At 48.0% G+C, this 18,621-nt stretch overlaps 4 protein-coding genes across 4 annotated transcripts; 1 reads left to right on the top strand and 3 right to left on the bottom strand.

Moving 5' to 3' along the window:
* Positions 1–924: 924 nt before the first annotated feature.
* Positions 925–3,087, top strand: N7478_004461 (uncharacterized protein; the record flags this gene model as incomplete). The annotated part of the gene is made up of 1 exon (XM_056920675.1): positions 925–3,087. The coding sequence occupies one exon, from the start codon at positions 925–927 to the stop codon at positions 3,085–3,087; it is 2,163 nt and encodes a 720-aa protein (XP_056778712.1).
* Positions 3,088–4,373: 1,286 nt separating this feature from the next.
* Positions 4,374–6,648, bottom strand: N7478_004460 (DnaJ and TPR domain protein; the record flags this gene model as incomplete). Its single annotated transcript, XM_056920674.1, has 3 exons — positions 4,374–4,683; positions 4,749–5,910; positions 6,060–6,648. 3 exons carry the CDS (start codon positions 6,646–6,648, stop codon positions 4,374–4,376), a joined length of 2,061 nt encoding a protein of 686 aa, XP_056778711.1.
* A 1,224-nt stretch (positions 6,649–7,872) lies between these two features.
* Positions 7,873–8,757, bottom strand: N7478_004459 (uncharacterized protein; the record flags this gene model as incomplete). Its single annotated transcript, XM_056920673.1, has 1 exon — positions 7,873–8,757. One exon carries the CDS (start codon positions 8,755–8,757, stop codon positions 7,873–7,875), a length of 885 nt encoding a protein of 294 aa, XP_056778710.1.
* A 4,949-nt stretch (positions 8,758–13,706) lies between these two features.
* On the bottom strand, positions 13,707–14,407 carry N7478_004458 (GPI anchored serine-rich protein; the record flags this gene model as incomplete). Its single annotated transcript, XM_056920672.1, has 2 exons — positions 13,707–13,821; positions 13,884–14,407. The coding sequence occupies 2 exons, from the start codon at positions 14,405–14,407 to the stop codon at positions 13,707–13,709; spliced, it is 639 nt and encodes a 212-aa protein (XP_056778709.1).
* Between the last annotated feature and the right edge of the window lie 4,214 nt (positions 14,408–18,621).

The following is an 18,621-nucleotide window of genomic DNA, read 5'->3' as shown; positions in this document are numbered from 1 at the left end:
ATAGTGCGCTATCCCTCTTTTGGTAAAACCAAAACAAACATCTTCGAGTCCTTTCAGGAAGGTACATACCCCATAGAGAGGGCAAGAGCGACTCGAGATACAAGAACATTGATCTAAAGAGAAGCCGAAGGTTACTGATACATAAATCTCAACATCTAAGATACTGAAAATCATGTAAAATGCCATCAAAATAAGCAATGTTCAGACCAAACTGGTATCCCTAGACGCTGTGCCACTGGCATCCATTGCTGCCCACTAGACGTTGAATTTAGCCCCGCGTGGCCATGAGAAATCCGACATTTCCTAATAAGTGCCGAAAGATATTAAATCATTCAAGAGAGAAAAAGACACCTTAATCAAAACCCCTCTAAGGTGACATCGGACCGAGGTGCACCCTTCTTTCTGCTGTGTGTGATGGCCACGTCTTCACTGCATGGAGCCGCCGATCGTTAGCGGCTCCCACTTTCTCCTAGCAAACCGCTTCCCCCCCATAGCAACGCTCCCGGATCTTTCTTCTCTTGCGATCTCCCATACTTTCTCATTCCTCGGTTCCTTTTTCCTTGATCTCGAAATTTTTAATTGCCGACAAAACATATATACACATCTTTGCTTCCAATTCAACCTCACCTCCCATTTGACTCGGCTTCCCGCGCACTGAGTGGCCTAGCGCCTCAGTGCAAATATCGCGTTGCGACGAATATGATCTGGTCATCGACTTACTTTTGCGCTAAGAATTTGTCCTACTAGGACCGGCCAGGCCATTTGATCTCAGGAAAAAAGAGATACGACACGCCAGCAGAAATCGGGGTGCCACAGGTGGGGGAATTATAGTAGATTTGGGATATCTACTCCGCCCCAGGACGAGTCGCGACTGTTTCAACTCTTCGCATCTGCCTATATCCTTGAAGCGCTACCTTCGCCGCTATGGATGGTCCCCCGCCGCCTCCGCCGCCTCACGGCGAGAATCCTCATACTACTGAGGGCGAATACCGAAAATCTTCCGACCTGCCAACCGGAAACTACGATATCTTTGTCGTGCCACCGCACTCCTCTGGCTCCGGCTTCCTCTATCTACCCTCCCTACAAACAAACCGCAACAGCTTTCTCGCTGGAGCCGTAAGCACGCTACTATTGGTCATAGCCTGGTCGTTGATCTCACCAGCAGTCAAGACCTGGTACATTGCCGCTGTATCATCCAATGGCAATGGAAACAGTCCTATGGCTATGGTAGTGGTAGCTTTCGGGGTAGGTATTGTAGGCTGGGCCCTTGGAATATCGCAATCGAAAATGGATGGCTTCTTTGGTTTTGGCGGCAATTGGGGAGGTGGTCTTGGTGGTGGTTCTTCGGGAGGACGTGGAGCGGGAGCTGATGGAGCCAATGCCAACTTTGGTCATGGACAGCAGAGCAAAGGAGGTGGAACAGGACAGCAGCAGCGACAGCAACAGGGAGGGAACTATGGTGGAGGAACGAACTCAAACAATCAGTATGGTGGAAATCAACACCAAAATCAGGGTGGGGCTGATTCGAAACCAGATAAAGAGAATGAGGAAAATGAAAGAGAGAAGGAGAAGGAGAGAGAGCGTGAGCGTGAACAAGAACGGGAACGGGAAAAAGAGCGAGAACGAGAGAGAGAGGAAAAGGAAAGAGCTAGAGCAAAGGAGAAGGAGAAGAAGGATGCTGCGGAGCGTGAACGTGAGCGCGAAAGGGAGGAGGCTAAGCGTAAAGAGGATTTGCGTCGCAAGATGGAAGAGTTCAAACGCAAGCGAGAGGCAGAAGCGAAAGAGAAGCAGAGAAAAGCAGAAAGAGAGGCTATGGAGAAGGAGTTGAAGGAGCGTCGTGAGCAACTCGAGCGAGAAATGGCTGCTGCCAAAGCGGCGGCAGAGAAAGAAGCTCGCGAACGCTTAGAGAAAGAGGTTGCCGAAGCTCGTGCTAAGCATGAGAAGGAGGCTGCTGAGGCTAAGGCTGAAGCCGAAAGACTTGCCGCTGAAGCCAGAGCAGAGACTGATCGGATAGCAAGAGAGGCAAAAGAAAAAGCTGCCAAAGAGGCTTCCGAGAGGGAGGCCGCTGCAAAGGCTGCTGCTCAAAAAGAAGCCATGGCTAAGTTTGCGGCTCTCAAAGAGGCTGCCGCAAAGCGATACGCGGAGAAGAAGGCTCAGGAGAACAAAGAGAAAGCAGCCAACAACAAGCCTGCTAGCCCTGCAAGTGCCACAAGTGCACCACGTACACCTTCACCCAAGAAGCCTCCCTTCCCAACAGCGAGAACATCGGTTGAGGAAGACGATGCATACTCATTTCGACCCTATGATCGTCCAAGACGACCATACGGTGGTGCATCTGGGTCTTCTGCTTACTCCGAGTCATCATATGCCCCATCTCAGTCAACGGCTCACACAACACCTCCTCCATCACATCGTAGCTCATACTCAACCAAGGATCCTGACAAGATCGTGATCCAAGGAGTTTATCAATTCAACAACGCGTTCATGAAAACTCCAGTTGCTCAGCTGGTCTCCGGCCAAGGAATGGTGACTGATGGTCTCGTGCTGCGAATTACCACAGAAGGTCTCTTCGTCGATGATGATTTACGCGGTGTTGGTCAGCGTGAATGGGACGTCAAGGCGTGGACCCTAAAGCTCACCGAAGTCTGGTGCCCCCAGATGGGCGCACCACCTGCCAAACCCGGCTCCAGCAACCCCTTTTCCTTCCGTCGCGGTGCCTCCGCTCACTCAGTACCAACGACCGAAGAATCCGATGCCTTCGTCGTCAATTTACTCAAAGTCTGCAAGAACACCTGCCGTCTCGCGTCCCCAAGTGCATTCTTTGCTCGCAGTGCTACTGCCAGTGGAGTCAATGAAAGTGTACGCGCTCCTCCTCAATCCGAGTTCCGTGGCCTTCACGTTCTTCGCGCCAGCCTCCGTGACCAGGAGGGTAAGCGCTATGTCTTCGTGTTGCAAGACACCGAGGCATGGAAGGTCGCCATTGGTCTCCAGCGGCTCCGTGCTGGCGCTCTCGTGCGCAACCTGGGTGTAACCCACCTCCCTGTCCCAGATTGCAAGAGCGTGCTCAACGGACTTGGTTATATTTGAGAACAGATTGATCTATACTGGCTTCTTTTATGGTCTTTTCGTCTTATCTGCGATTGGCTACTGACGATTGGCACTTGGCAATTGGCATTCCTCCGAGAAACATCCCCCATTGGACTATATTGATCTTTCCCCATATTCCGTGTTTTAGCGATTGGTTCTTTTCATGTTTCATTCTTATTTTTATGCACTCATCCCTGCACTTTCATTTCCCATTAGCGGTGGAGTTTGCTGCATACTCTTCTTTGATACATTCATTCGCTTTTGGCTATGTCCTCCACACACATTTTTGAGATTCCCCCCTACATTTTGTTTATTGATGATGTTTTTTTGTTTTAATATTTACCCTATATAGTACAGCTGATGAGCACGTGGATGATGATGATGAAGCTTGAGTTAATTGGGGACGTACATAGCACAGACCATTATTGAAGTGAATCAGCGATATCGCTCTTATATTACATACATTCTTCCATCTGGCCACTCAGAATTAAATAGGTTTTACTAGAGATTCGGGACATTGAGATTGATAGACCTCATCTCACTTGTGGATATGACCTTTACTGAGCCCTTATACAAGACTAATTGACAGCCTGCAATCGAAATAAGTATAATCATGGATGAAGAGAATCCTCAATTCATTCAAACAGAAGCACCCGAAGAAAGATGTAATTGTAAATAAAACAACAAAACGCCAATTATGTTTGATGCATGGTATTCCTGTGTCCAGGTAACACACATAATCAATCCGAATGCATGCACCGCGCTCATTTATTCATTTCCATCCAGCACTCATGTACAAACACAGGCCACAGTAATGGAGGGCAAGGAAGAAAGAATAAGATGCGGATAGGATAAAGGAATAAGTGTATAACAACCAAGAATAACGGGGGTAAATAGCATAGCATCAAATCAGAAACATGTGTCTATCGTTGGGAATCATTTTGCTTGTTAAGCACAAGTAGGATAGGTGAGGTAGATAGTGTAGTGTAGTGTAGTGCCCCATGCCTTTTTTCGTCGAGAATACCGTTCTCGTCCAATACTTCTTTGACTCAAAGGGTAAATGTTCAATAAATATTCGAGCTGATCGCTTCCCGGACTAAAGTAGTCCAGGCCACTATGAGGATGAAGTGTGAAACTGTAATCGATGGTGTTGGAAGACAGTTCGTATGATCGTAGCCGTGGCTCATCTCATCGGAAAGGTATACTATCCCAATTATCCATTTGTTGGACGGAAGGCGTGGTAATAGTCGTAGGAGAGGGAGGTTGCGGGGAGGTGTTCACTTCGTTTAGAAGGGGAAGCCTCCGGGGAAGCCACCACCTCCGCCGCCGCCGCGAGACTGGCCTCCGAAGGAGTGGCCGCCGGCAGAAGCAAAACCGCCGCCGCCACCACCACCGCCGTTCATCATGTTGAAGAGGATGTTGGGGTCGATGTTGATATGGCTGCCGTTCATGCCGCCCATACCACCCATGCCGCCCATTCCTCCCATTCCACCCATACCACCCATGCCTCCCATACCACCGCCGAATCCGCCGCCGCCACCGAACATGTCGGAGGGGTCGATCAGGTCATCCCCGTTATCGTAGGCAGCACGCTTCCTAGGGTGTGTGTTAGATATCTTGTAATCAAGAGCAATTCTGGTAACAAGAGAGAAAAGACTTACTGTGGGTCCATGAGGGTCTCATAAGCCTCACCAATTTCCTTGAACATCTCATCACCTTGCTCACCATCCCGGTTCTTATCAGGGTGGTACTGGATAGCCATCTTGCGGTAGGCCTTCTTAATCTCGTTCTCATTGGCATCTTTGCCAACCCCAAGAATCTTATAGTAGTCCTTGCGCTGAGCCTTCTTCAGCTCAAACTCGGCCCGGCGGATGTCCTCCTGAATGCCCTTCTCAGATGGGTTCTTCTCGGCGACAGTCTTGTAGTCTCGGGAGGCATCCTCCCACTTCTCAGCACCACCGTAAGCCTTGGCACGCATCTTCAGAGCCTTCAGGTAATCAGGATCCAGACGCAGAGCCTCAGAGCAGTCATCAATGGCTGAATCGAACTCCTTCAGGTTAATGTATGCCTGAGCACGGTTCTGCAGGATCTTGGAGTTCATATCCTTGTTCGTGGGATCAACTTCCAAAGCTTGGCCCCACAAGTCGATAGCACGACGGTAATCCTTAGCCTTGAAGGCAGTGTTACCCTCTTCCTTTGTGCGGCTCAACTTCTGCACAATGCGCAGAAGCTTAATGGCCTGCTTCATATCCGGGTCCAGCCCGAGACACATCTTCAGCAGCTTGAGCGCCTGCTCCGTCTCACCGGAAGCATAGAATGCACGAGCACGAATCATCATGGCATCGGGATCCTGGCTGTTCTCACGCAGCAACATAATGGCAAGATCCTGCGCCTTACCCAGCGAGTTACTGTTGTTCATCTTCAACTGCGCCTCAGCGGTCAGCAGTGTCCACTTGCGAGGCTCCTTCACAGCGAATCCGAGTCCCTGGCGGGCCTGGTCAAGACAGAAAACAGCCATAGAGCCACCACGATCCTCGGCGAGAGTCTCCTCGGCTTGGCGGACGAACTTCAGCATCTTCTCGGCGGGGGCGCGGTCGGTCGCGGTCGCAGCAGGCTGTACCCGAGATAGCACATCAAGGGCCTCAGTGGCACGTCCCAGGCTTGTCAAGATTTTAGCCCAGCGGTGCATGATCTTTGCATTGTTGGGATCGAGCTCGTTGGCTCGCTCGATATCCTCCAAGGCATTGAGGTAATTCCTGGCGGACATGTGGGCTGCCGCCCGGTTGGACAGGTAGGCCGATGAGGTAGGATTGATCTCGATGGCTGTAACAATGGATGAAAAATTAAAGTTTAGCTTCTTGTCTTGACATGACAGGGCACGAGGGCGGAAATTAAACAGGTAATAGAATAAGGTCGCAGAGAAAGAAGACGAAAAGTCTTTGATGAGGGTTGGGGGTTGGATTAAAGCATACCCTTGTTGTATTCTTCGATCGCGCGAGCATAATTGCCATCCTTGAAGAATTTGTTACCAGCCAACTTGAACGAGTCGGCCTCACCAGCATCCGAGTTTGATCGGTGCGGAGGAGGGGTAGGACTGCGCTCTTGACCATTCACACCATTCTTCTGCTGAGTTTCCTGAGGATCGATGTCCATGGAACTCCGTTGATCATCCCGAGAGGCCGCCATAGCGGACAGACGACGGCGCAACTCGTCCGGAGGAAGATTAAGCGGGTGAGAGTCCTGGTCTTTCGAAGACCGGGTACCGAATTTGAAAGGAGGAACAGTTGTGTTAGACGAGGAGGAAGACCGACTGTGAGCGAAACGATTCTTTGTGGGTGACTTGGAGGGAGACTTGGAGGGGGAAGATTTGGCGGGATGAGATTTGGAGGGAGATTTGGATGTGGAGAAGGACGTTCGGGGTGAAGAGCCGGTACTGTCGAGGTTGTCTGTAGTCTTCACGGGCTTGGTAGATTTTGTAGATTTGGATGATTTAGAGGATTTTTCACTGGTCTCTTTCTCCTTATCCTTATCCTTTTTGAAAATATGGGCGAGTTGCACCATTGGGGGGGTAGGAAATAATAATTTTTTTTTCTGTGATCGAAGGACAACGAAGGCGGTAGAAACACCGAATCGGGGCGAAACCACGGTTACTTCCCACGATTATAATCAACTTTGTTCTTTACAGATTTCACTGAGCATAGCGTTCGAATCAAGTCATTCTTGAAAGTATTGAAGTCTCAGGGGGTTTGTTTTCTCGGAATGTCAATTTCGTCTGGGTTTTGGGAAAGCAGAAGCAGAGACAAGGTCTCGGGAAGGACAGTGGTAGAAGAAGGAGGGGAAAGAAAGAGGAAGAGGAAGAGGAGAGAGACAAAGTACGGGTTATTTTCCACTTCTATCACAGTCTCTCTAGACTCGTTTTTGAATTACTACTGGTGGACTGTTATGAAATATTCCCAGAGGCTGGAGAGCAGCTGGTCTGTGTTAGCGCGCAAGAGAACTGGAGACATGGAGTCACTAAATCCTCCCGCAGGATGACGCTGCACGTTGGGTCCAATGTGAGAAATTACTGAGAGGGGAATACCCAATTCGAGAAGCTTCTACATATCCAAACGGATGTTAAGCGGGCACCAGCCTCCCTTTTTATATCACACTGGTCTCCCCTAGGCCCGTCTAGTATGTAGGCACGCGGCCCGGTCATGCCAACGAGGCTATTACGAGCGGTGGAGAGATGATGTGGATCCGAGATGCAGTTTGTTTTTACTGGCCATGACACGCCAGCACTTGGACCAGGATGTGTCTCTTCCCCCTAATCCTTGAGAATAATCAAATGCAAGACAGGGGGGGAAAAGGAGGGGAATCCTGGTCGGGTCTACAAATGTTCAAACAGTGAGATTAGAATTATATTCATGCATTATCTATAGAAATTGGACTTTTTCGATGGTAAAAACACGAGAAAAATGGGCCGAAAATCCCGACAGAGAGAAAACCAAAAAAAAGAAAAAATATATTAAGCAAGATCGTCCCCAATAAAACTCTTTTGAGGGTAACTGGGTGGGGAGATGAAGGGGGGTATCAAATTGGCGCCTCATCGTCCAGGCACACTATGCAGGTTGTTCTCGTGTTGGAATGTGGTTGGATATTGATTTTTGCTTGCTGCTCTGATCATGGAATCCCGAGGTCTGTTCTGTCGACGTAAAATCGTATCCGATATCGTAATCCCGTACTCATTGATGCACTTTTGATCGTTCTATTCCATATTATCTGTCAGCATCAGCTGAGTCGTTCTCAGCTCGTCGACACATCAGGCACAAGACCTGAAACTGTCGCGAATCCGGGTATCGGTCCATCTTGCATTCGCATAACATATGTCGGACTAAAAGCATGACTGTCGTAAGAAGGTGGTGGTAAACCTTCAGCGCTGTCCGTATGAACACGGATATTAGCGTTTTGAACTTGGTTGAATTGATGAATCCATCCATCTGGGATAGCGCTAAAGGATGTCGACATAGAGGATCGACTCAGACTTCGGTATGAAGGGTTGCAAATTCGTGATGGCCATCGACGTGGAACCTCCCATAGACCTTCTTCTTCCAGCCAACTAAGCGGATCACAAGTGTGAGATCGTTTTGGTTGAGGTGCAGCCACTGGTGGCGATAACGAAGTAGGTGATCGTGAATGGCCACGATCAAAGTATTCCTGCACCAGAATCAACTCTTCGGGAGGGCTGACTCGGCCTCGTTGAGCGGGGGCACGTCTGAGCCTATCGGAGGATCGTGACGCTGTATCATGATCGGTTGTAGTATCGATATGGAGCCTGATTGGCTTCCTCGGTATTTGCCGTGAAGAAGAAGGATCAGCAGTGGCTGGCCTGGGCGGAAGAGGTTTCGAAAGTAGGAAATAGTGTGCGTCAGACTGAGGGTCTGGTGCGTCTTCTCGGATTGGAGACAGTGTGGGATCTGGAGGGAGATGGATCTCTGAACTTGAGTTGAGAATCGGAGGGCCATCGAGGGACGAGTGATCTACCAATGTTGGGACATGTTGGACTGTATTTCTCCGATCAAGAAGAGGCGGACCATCTAGAGACGACAAATCCATTATAGGAGGTCCTGAGCGAGACTTGGCAAGTCCGAGTCCCAGATGGCGTCTCTGTAGAAGCGCACAGAAGGGCATCTTATGGGGATTCGCCGGGCACTATATGGTCACAGTGCCCGGGCGCCAGGTAGGTAGTAGATCTGAGTAGGAACAGCCTTGGGAAGATATAACCCCTTCCAAGGTTTGCGACAGCGTAAATAGTGGAGTGTAGTAGTGGAGGGCTTGTGTCTGAAACCAAAAGGCTAAATGTTGAAACGAGCACTGAGGGTGTTAAGGCGCACACGACCATACACTTGACGGACCATGGATTTGGTATACAAAGACATACACTCGGAAGATGTGGATTATCTGGGTGAAAGTATAACCTTAATATTGCGACAAGGGGGATCGAATTTTCTTATATGAATGAATGGAGTCAGTCAGACTGCTGGTTGGCTTCTCAGGCCACCAGGGGCCGATCCTTAGTTGCTTGGTAGTGATCCTTGGTCGAGCGGGCCACTTAGAGCCTTATGAACCCCTCTTTCTGAATTCACCTTCCCAAGCATGGTTAGTGAATGGATAGGATAGAATCCTTTGTTTGCGCTGCGCAAAATTCACCGCTACATACCCACCCTTACCTGATGGAGCATGTCATCCAAAATAGAGTGCTTCTTTCCCGATTCTACGAAAGGAATACTAACCGTTGATTTGCAGCGGCGCCTCGTTCATAATTGGGGTCCGGGTATCCACTTCCCATGCCTCTACTTGTTTATGAGATGCTTTTGCTTTGACTTTGACGGCCTCTGCGGGGGTGTAAGAATTATTGAAAGCTACTCCGTATAGCCGATCCGATCCTTTTGGTTGCGAGTCGTATCTTGGAATATTTCCCGTGCTTTAGATCCTTGCTCAAGTGCTAGTCTCGCTGTGTTTCCGCAGATCGCGCGCTCCATAAAGCGGGGGCTATGGGCTACCGTTCCTGGCCTCAAGAAACAAAGCAGCCTTGGGGCTCGCCCTTCCTCCCGAAACTATACGAGTGATATGGTGAGACGTTTAGTCAAGTGAGTTTGTAGGCTTCATGATCTTCCTGAGCGAAGAGACACGTAATGGTGTAAAGGTTCGTGGCTCGTACTTCGCATTCTCGGATGGCTATCGCCGAATAAAATAGTATCTCACACCGGCCGTGTACAATGGATGTAGAGCAAGTGCGAAATGTTCAAGCAATCTTGGAAGCGGGCACAGTGACCCAGGCGCAGGAAGTGGGGCTGGCTATTTTTGGCGCACCAGCAATCTCCCCGATATCTCATCAGAAACTTTGTCTTCCCTTTAATATAATCGAGAGTTCTGTGCTCTACTACTGTTTCAAAGAGTCTTAATGTGCAGACCGAGTCACGGGATACGTTGACAAGCAATACGAAAAAGCCTTGCCACTATTTATACATATTATCCCGGACTATGGGAATAGAAGGATCTCATTTTACCTGCTAGTGCCCGCTGTACTCCGCTGTCTCCCACGAAGGATCAAGCTAAGTCCAAGGGAATTTTAGTAGGGATGATCATAATAATCAGGAATCTATTGAAGAGATTGAGGACATACAGCATACATAATTATGCATCAAAATGACGCATATATAGAGCGGGGTTTATTTTAATTTCCAAATTTATAGCAATGGGGCTAGTGTTCACGTCTATCGTCCGTCCTCCGAATAGTTAACCCACTCGGGCTGGGAAAGGGTGGCGTCGGCAAAAATCCCAATATAACAATCTACTGTACAAAAAATTCAATCTGATGTTAGATGCAGCGCATTCAATGACCTCATACGGGGCTTGTCAGATAAAGATCTTACAAGGTCATGGGGTCACATCTGGCGCCAATTTTAGCGAGATCCTCTTAGGCGCACTATATGCCTTAAATGTGCAAGTCAGCCCCTTTAAGTGGAAAATGCATATGGTGGCCCCAAGGGGTCTGAATCAAATAATAGTATTACTATAATTATGGAGTTTAGATCACTTATGCACGATATATCGTTTTATTTTTGTCATTGAGATGTCTTTCAACTTTTTTTCTTTCGTTCAGATCTCTGTATAGTAAATACTTCTCAGGTGGATCTGTCTGTATTAAGGAGGGGAGAACTCTGAGCAAGACTGACATAAACAGAAATATTCTCCATGGGGTTCTATACTGGATTTGTGCTATAATTCAGTCTTTTTCTTTCCGTTTGTGTCCTTTTTTGTAATCGGTAGCTCAATAAGTATGTTTGGATTGTCTGGGCATTATCATTAGTAAAATTTGTTCACGCGATATGTCTATTTCTTTGTATTCACGGAGGTTCCTGTTTCAAGTTGTTTGATTTACATCTCACTTATTTCTTCCTCTCTCCTCATTCATTAACTCTTTTTTCTTTCCTCCTGGGATCTATTCTCTATTTTATGCATATAACCCTTTGATTCGGTACAACTTATTGTTGCCTTCTATTTCCATCATTGCTTTCATCTGCATCGTTCTCGAGGCTTTTTTATATTGTTCAAATTTCTACGATCACCACTATGTCTATCTCGGGACGAAAGCGACTTGGAGAACACTTCACGCCCCTACATGTCTGATTCCTATGCCAATTCGATTCCCAAACGCATCTTTGCTGATTCTTTTCACAAATTAGTGAACGAGAGCGCATATCGTTCGAATACAGTCGATCTCGATCGACTCCGAGTCCCTACGAACCCGTTCCTCCCCGGAGTGGAGACGACCTAATTCATGAAAAAGTATACATGTATATCTTTTTTTATTCGGCTTCAGGAACAGTCTAGCCAAAATTTAAGACGTGCTGCTAGGATTGCAGCAAAACTGAGCCCAGTGTCCTCTGGATATTAACACAACTACGTCGGTTCCACAAGCCAATAGAAGGTCTCGCCCCGCCTCCAGGGCTCCCTATATCACGAGGAGTGAAAAGCCAGATACTGGAAAGCAGCTCTAAACAGGATACTGGCCGCTGTACACTCTCCCGACACCGGATTTCGCTATACAGGATCAGAACTTGGTAAATAAATGACAGAACCCAAAGGCCAAAAAGAGTAAAGCGGTAATGCTTCCACTGACGAAATCTAATGTCGAGAGAAGACCTGGAGAAGTTCTCAAGTCAGCATATATACGACGATATGCAAATGGCCTTTGACGACAACCCATCGCCTTTCACATTTCGATCATGATCGCCAGACGAAAACCGATCGCCTTTCGTTGAAAATCTGATGCAGATTCTCTGCCACAGATTGTTGCATATTGGTTTCATCAATGTCTTCGCGAGCTTGATCCTATTAAGTCGAACTTATTAAGCTGTAGACTGCTATATGTAAGGATGATCTGTCGATAGCGATTAGTGAGGATAATCAAAGAGTCATCGGAAAATTCCTCGATCACGGTCATCAATGCACGGAACAGATTGACTTCTGTCATCACCATATCCGTGAACATGTTGAACAGCGCCGTGATTGCAAGAACTGCGTGTTTCCCAGATCAAGATTCGGATTAACGATCAAGCTCCAGTGGATTTGATCAGACCAGGATCTCCAGCATGATCGTTTTCTTATCTACTATACTGGAAATGATTGCTCTAACAGACCTCGAAGTAAGCGATGGTTGGCGACGTACTAAGGGTGTTGGTTTTCATTCACTTATTTGAACTATTTTCTGTTCATGTTTTTGCTTAGTGTCTGCCTGATTACGCATTTTCTTTGTACCCCGAAGCCTGATACTGGCTTGGCTATTTTCTCGTTGTGGTTGAGGACTGTGTTGATGGTACAGTCTGTCCTCGAAGGTATACTGTCATCCACATCATCCTTACCCTAGGTAGTTTAACCTCAATGCCATACATATCCAGTTTTATCTTTCCCGATATCTATCTTATGTAGTCATTGTAATATTAGGTCCTAGCAACTCTTACTATCACTGGAGGGAACTTTTTGGATGACTGTGACGAGTTTATGGGGTACTTGGAAGGTATGATTATATGCAGCCTGGTCAGTTCAAGCTAAGCAGATACTGCGCATACTAGAAGTTCAATATCTTAATGCTAGACTAAGCAATGATGACAGAGAAAGATTTTCGGGCTAGTGAACTGTAACGCTTTAAGCGGGATGGCTTTCGGGCTTACAAGAGAATGGCGGTCTGTTCGATATCACGAATGTGAATTCCCTTGTGCTCGACGATGAGCCATTATGTTGGTTTGAATATTTCTAGTGGCATAATTCTTGCCCTGGCACGTTTGAGCGAAGGCATCATGCTGTAGCACGATCGCTCTATTTGGGCTTGAGTCACAGCCACTTCGACTGGAATTGAGTCTTAAGTTCAGCAGGAACATCAATGTCCTCGAGAGACAATATGAAACCGTACTAGAATTTAGGGCATACAAGAATTACCTAGATCTAGATTGTTTCACCTAATTTCCAGACAGGACCTTTAACGTGGGTATCGTGCCCCGGAGCCAGACCTAAAGAAATGACAGAGGATTGCAACACCTCACTAGGATTTAGTGCGATCCACTACACAAAAATAAGGGGCACACTACGTGTCAGAAAGCCGTTAGTCCAAACTAATTTCAATTTCAATTTCAATTCAAGAGATAAAGACCGGCATTCACACGTCTAGATTAAATTAAAGGAAAATAATTTGCAAAGTGGTATGGATACATTCAAAAAGGGTTACGGGAACGCTGGAAAGCGGAGGAAATGGTGAAAGCTGTCATGGTTTACATTAAGGTCGTGCTCTAGCCACCAAGCGCTTCACACAACTCCGAAGCTATCCAGGAAGCCCAAGAATAGGAAATATGTATATCAAGAAAAGCATGAAAAAAGGGGATAAAAGCATATCCAAATCAGAAGCAAGTAACAACAAGATATCGGTCAGGTAAATCACCAGAACCCAGTTAAATCACAAAGAAGCTCTCTCCGTTTCCACCGTACCGAACGTACCATAAAACCAAGCCATTTTGGAATAAACTACACACTAATGCCGCTATGCGACGCTAGCATGAGTAACCCATCACGGATGGAGTTATTTATGCCAGGAAGTAGGCGGCGGCAGCGGCCAGACCGGCGAATCCCATGGAGCCGGAGACAGTGCCAGCGGCGTTGAAGGGAGTGGCGGAGGCGGAGGGGCTGGAGCCAGCGGAGCTGTTTGAGGGGGTTAGTTTATATGCTTTCTTATTGGTTCAATTGAGGGATTCAAGTCTTACCTAGCACCAGCGGGGACGCTGGAGGAAGCGACGGGGGAGGGAGAGTGAGGGCCGGAGCCACCACCAGTCACAGGGGAAGTTCCGGAGGGAACGGGGATGGTGGAGTAGACAACGGTGGGCACACAGGTGGTGTGGGAGATGACGGTCCAGGAGGACTGGCCAGCGGGGGGACCAGCAGGGACGCTAGCGGTGGTGGGGGCCACGGCGGGAGCGGAGGTGGTCCAGCTGGGAGCGCCGGAGGGAGCAGGGGCGCTGGAGGAGGAAGGAGCAGGGGCAGGGGAGGTACCGGCACCAGCACCACCGCCGGGAGCGGAGGTGGTCCACTCGGAACCGCCGCCAGGAGCAGAGGTGGTCCAGGCAACAGGGGCGGTGGTGGAGGCGTGGGAGCTGGCGGGGCAGTTGGTAACCTCAGGGCCGCAAGAGGTGATGGTGACCTCCTCAGTCTCGTAGACAGTGGTGTCAGGGTTGGGGGCGGCAATGGCCAGGCCGGCGAAGAGAGCAATGGTAGCAGTAGTGAAACGCATTTTGAATGTTTGTGTACGGAAAAGGGCCGTTAAGGTAATTAGAAAGCGTAAGCTTTGTAAAGAGAAAGAATGTGAGTTGGTTAAAGAGTGGATGACCGAAGTCTAGAGAGTGACTGATGCAAATTGGCAACGAAGAATGGACTTGAAGAAGGAAGAAAGGAAGACGAATGGCACGGGGGAGCCAGGGGCCCTTTGTATGAACAGGGAGATTAGCCTAAGAGATCAGCAAAAGCCTCTTACAGCACCTGGTTTTCCTATTTCGCCCCTAAAAAAGAATAGGAGAAAAATAAAAAGGGGGGGAATAGCTGTGATGCACGTCCGAGTGTATGTAATTACTCCTCAATTACCAGAACTCAGTACATTTAGTGTCATCGGTGGATGCAGGTGTGGATACCTCATACAGTGTGGGAGTGGTGGGAAAGTGGAGTCATAGTCATCTATTCAGGTACCAGAATGGCAAATGAATGGGGTCATGGCAGAGTATTGGTGACTTGATCTATAGGTTGCCTCCACACTATTCTTGCAAGTACCCAGTACTCGAAAACTGGGGCTAAACATCGTTTGCACAGCCTGTATGGCGAAACTCCCCATTGCTTCATACTGATTGGATTAGGCCGGCGTTTGGAAGAACAGTGGTTTCATTGTGACCAACTTTGTTCCTGTAATTTACTTTGCCGCTAACGAGTGATTAGCGTGAGAACTGATGCCGATCCGCGCTATTTACTTTGACCCAAGTGGAGTTGTTGGATGAGACATAGACCTTACATGGAAGGAGGAAAGATCTCTTTTCTGGACAAAAGAAAAGATATTACTGTTTCTGTTCCTGTTGTTATTGATATTTTGTTATGTCTTACTCTTTCTTTGTCACCTCGAAATCCAAACCCATCTTGTCATCCACGGGTGGCTTGTATAATTGTATGTGCCGAGGAAATGAACCCGTTCTTAGTTGGTTTCAGCCCGCTTGCATTACACCAATCCACTCACTCACCGCTGATCCACTTGCCCGTTCCTGATTTCTGTCCACCACTTATTATCCTCTATTCAACCCCGATGGATCTTTCAATCTCCACTTTACCCCTGAGCAACCCGTGGTGCATTTCCACTTTGTCTTGTTCGGGACATAAACAACTTGCGCGCTCTGTGCCTGGGTACACAAATGGCGGCACGGTCTCCCCCGCGACGGTTCGTTGTAACCATGAATTGGACCATTAAATCTGATTTTCTACATTTTCCCCGGTCCAAGGAAACCGGTACGCCCGGCAAAGCCCAAGGTTCAATATCCCTAATAATAGCCACAGCCGATGGATATTAATGGATACAATATTCATAGATTGGGAGGAGATGAGGCCCCCCTCCTAAATAACCCCTGATCCTAATGATCCTAATCATTACGGATTGACTACGGAGTACACAGGTAACAAATAAGCTCAATTCCAAGCTTGTTCTTCCGTATGCCGTATTTAGATTCCTTATTCGCGTCTCAACACCGAGACCCTCTTCTTTCTTGTCCGAGTGGAGCCCCCACGATTGCAACCCGGTCTTGTCTTGTCTTGGACTCCGTCATACACCGAGTCTCGCTTCCTTGGAATTAAAAATTATGAAAATACTGTAAACCCCCCAATCCCCAATGTGATTGTTAAGCGAAACAGAGCCTATCAATGCATTTGCCGTGGGCCTAGCCTACTCGTTACGCCGAGCCTTCACCCTGAACGGCTAGTAAAGTTACTAGATCAGTCCGTTGCTTGACGGTGCTTATCCAAATTAAATCCCGATTAAAGGAGGAGCGAATCAAATCCTGCGCTTGTCATTTCAATGAGATGGCTTAGTCTAGAATGTAAGCTTGTAAGCTTTGATCTCTTGATCTCTGGGGGCGGAGCGAGTACCGTACAGTTAGTCTCTCTCAGTCGCAGTGTCAAAGAGTGGATTGAAGCCAATGGGCATTGCGTGCGCCGATCGGGGGTAACGCGTGATGGTCAGGTCCCTGCAGTGTGCATGATTTGCGTTCCCAGTTAGGTGATTTCCCCTTACCCTTACCCATTATGTACCTACACGGGGCACTTCCGCTGTACAGCACATCCTACCTAAAAGGCTAAATATTGAAAATCTCAAAATCCAAACTGTGCTGTTTGTAAATGTGTAACAATCTGGTAATCTGTGCGCAATGAAGATCTTCATCAGCGTGTTCGGCTGCTCGAGTCGAGACCTTCAGAACCGAGTCTGTATCCGACCATAGCCTGCAGGGATATGATTCACCTGCCAATCGTGGTCTCGTGCGCGTGCGCGTTTGCGTTTCTAAAGTTCATCGTTTTGTGTCTTTTGTCTAGTTGGCTCCATGATAGGGGAATGTTGTATTGTAGTTCAAAGAAAGCCCGAAGGCCTCGTGGCGCCCCCAGACTCCACATTCCTCAACTATTGATTTTTGTTCGATCTCACTGGATTGCCGTTGACCCCCTTTTTCATTGATAGCGCTGATTTTGAAAGACTTCCGGGCCTCGATCCGGTCTATTATTCATTTCGTTGACCGATATTTCCTTCCCAAGCATCGTACTTTATTTGATGCTATGTTTAGCACTGCGGAGCCTAGCCAAGTATTGTTTAATTGTATCCGTACATTTACTTACACTGAAAAAGGGGGAGGTAGCATTAAGGGATGGATAATAATAGTCCCGAGTGGATCTCATACTCAAAAACAAAATCGTTCGAGTTCGAGATCTAGCACAGACCTTATGGCGGTTTGTCCATGCATGTACGGTGTGGAAAGACTGTACCCCATATCCATATCGGTGTGGCTGCCATGTCTGCTAAAGAAGAAGGGGGTAAGTGCCGTCGGCTATGTACACTTGACATTTCGTGAATCCGTAATGGCCCTAGTTAGTTTTCTTTGTTTTTGTTTGTTTGTTAATACGTACTCCTGTGCGGAGTACTTACGAACCCAGCGGGATAAACTTTCTTTTGACAACACAGCGACCATGGAAATCGATGTGAAAACCGGCATTCAAAAACCAGTTTATTGCCATTACGTTTTGCGGCCCATTGCGCTTGGTTCTTGGCGATGGAGAATATACATGCGTGAAAGGAGATGAGGATCATTGCTCTGCAGGCTTTGCAGATCAGGTACGGGCGCGACCCAGGTCCGGTACCCGACCATGTCTGACGAGGAGCGCTTGCTGGGTTTTTTTTCCACCATGGATGCTTTTCACTGCAGGAGCAGAACATGATCCAAGTTTTGATATGGTGATGTATGGTATCTCAATTCGCAAGGATTGACCTTGAGCAGAACAGCAGAGACAATGATCGTTATTCAGGACCTCGCACCCGAACACGAATACTTTCTACCGATGATCTGCCGGCGAAATCGAATCGAATCCACTTGTGTCGTCCACGCGTCTGCTTTCCCTCCGTCGCCATATAGAAAAACTGACAACGCGGTTCTGTGCATATTCGATGTCGAGGGGAGCAGTTGAATGAGTATGCACTGGGAATGATGCATCACTTTCAATAACGCAGTCGGCTCTGAACCTGAACCCCTTAGCACCTCTGCATGCTGTATTCAGAGACACAAGAGGCCAGCCTGTGATTCAGCGAACCCTCCTCGCAAGCACAGCAGCGCATGGCCAAAAACGCTTAGCTCCTTGGTCGAGACCTCCAGCCTCACATCCGAGTAAGGCGTGCAGTGCAATCAAGGTACAAGTACCCTCAATGCGTCATAGCCAACTCTTTGGGTATCGTGACGGAGGCAAGGTTTGGTATAGCCAGACGAGGCTGCAAGGGCTGACGTCTAGAGCGAGTGTGGCTTCCCTTGCTCTATGGCTTCAGATGACCAACGGGAATTGCTATTTTAGATCTGTGGCTGTACATGTACCGGTATCCCGAAGAGTGGATTATGCTTATCGATTACAGTAACTCCAGCCCCAGCCCCAGATGAAAGTGGAAAGTGGAAAGTGGAAAGTGCCGAGCGTCCCAGCTCAAAGTTCAACGGTCTTGATCCGAAACCTTGGCCGTGCCACACTCAGCCACAAGATGTTTCATGCAAAGTAAGGTTGATTTGATGGGAGATTGATTGTAGTAGTCTAGCACAGCCATTGTAAGAGGTCGCAATGCCTATACGGTGTACAGTATGTCTGTGATAGTAGTAAACCGAATGAATGGATTGAATTCTGAATCCTACTTGGCTCAGTCATAGTGACGCATTGTAGGAGGATCAGCGGCCCTTG

The sequence above is a fragment of the Penicillium angulare genome, assembly GCF_028827245.1.
Source record: "Penicillium angulare strain IBT 27051 chromosome Unknown utg000004l_segment0_segment0, whole genome shotgun sequence".
Classification (NCBI taxonomy): domain Eukaryota; kingdom Fungi; phylum Ascomycota; class Eurotiomycetes; order Eurotiales; family Aspergillaceae; genus Penicillium; species Penicillium angulare.
Note: the sequence above shows the minus strand (reverse complement) of the source record. Positions and strands in the feature narration are given on the sequence as shown.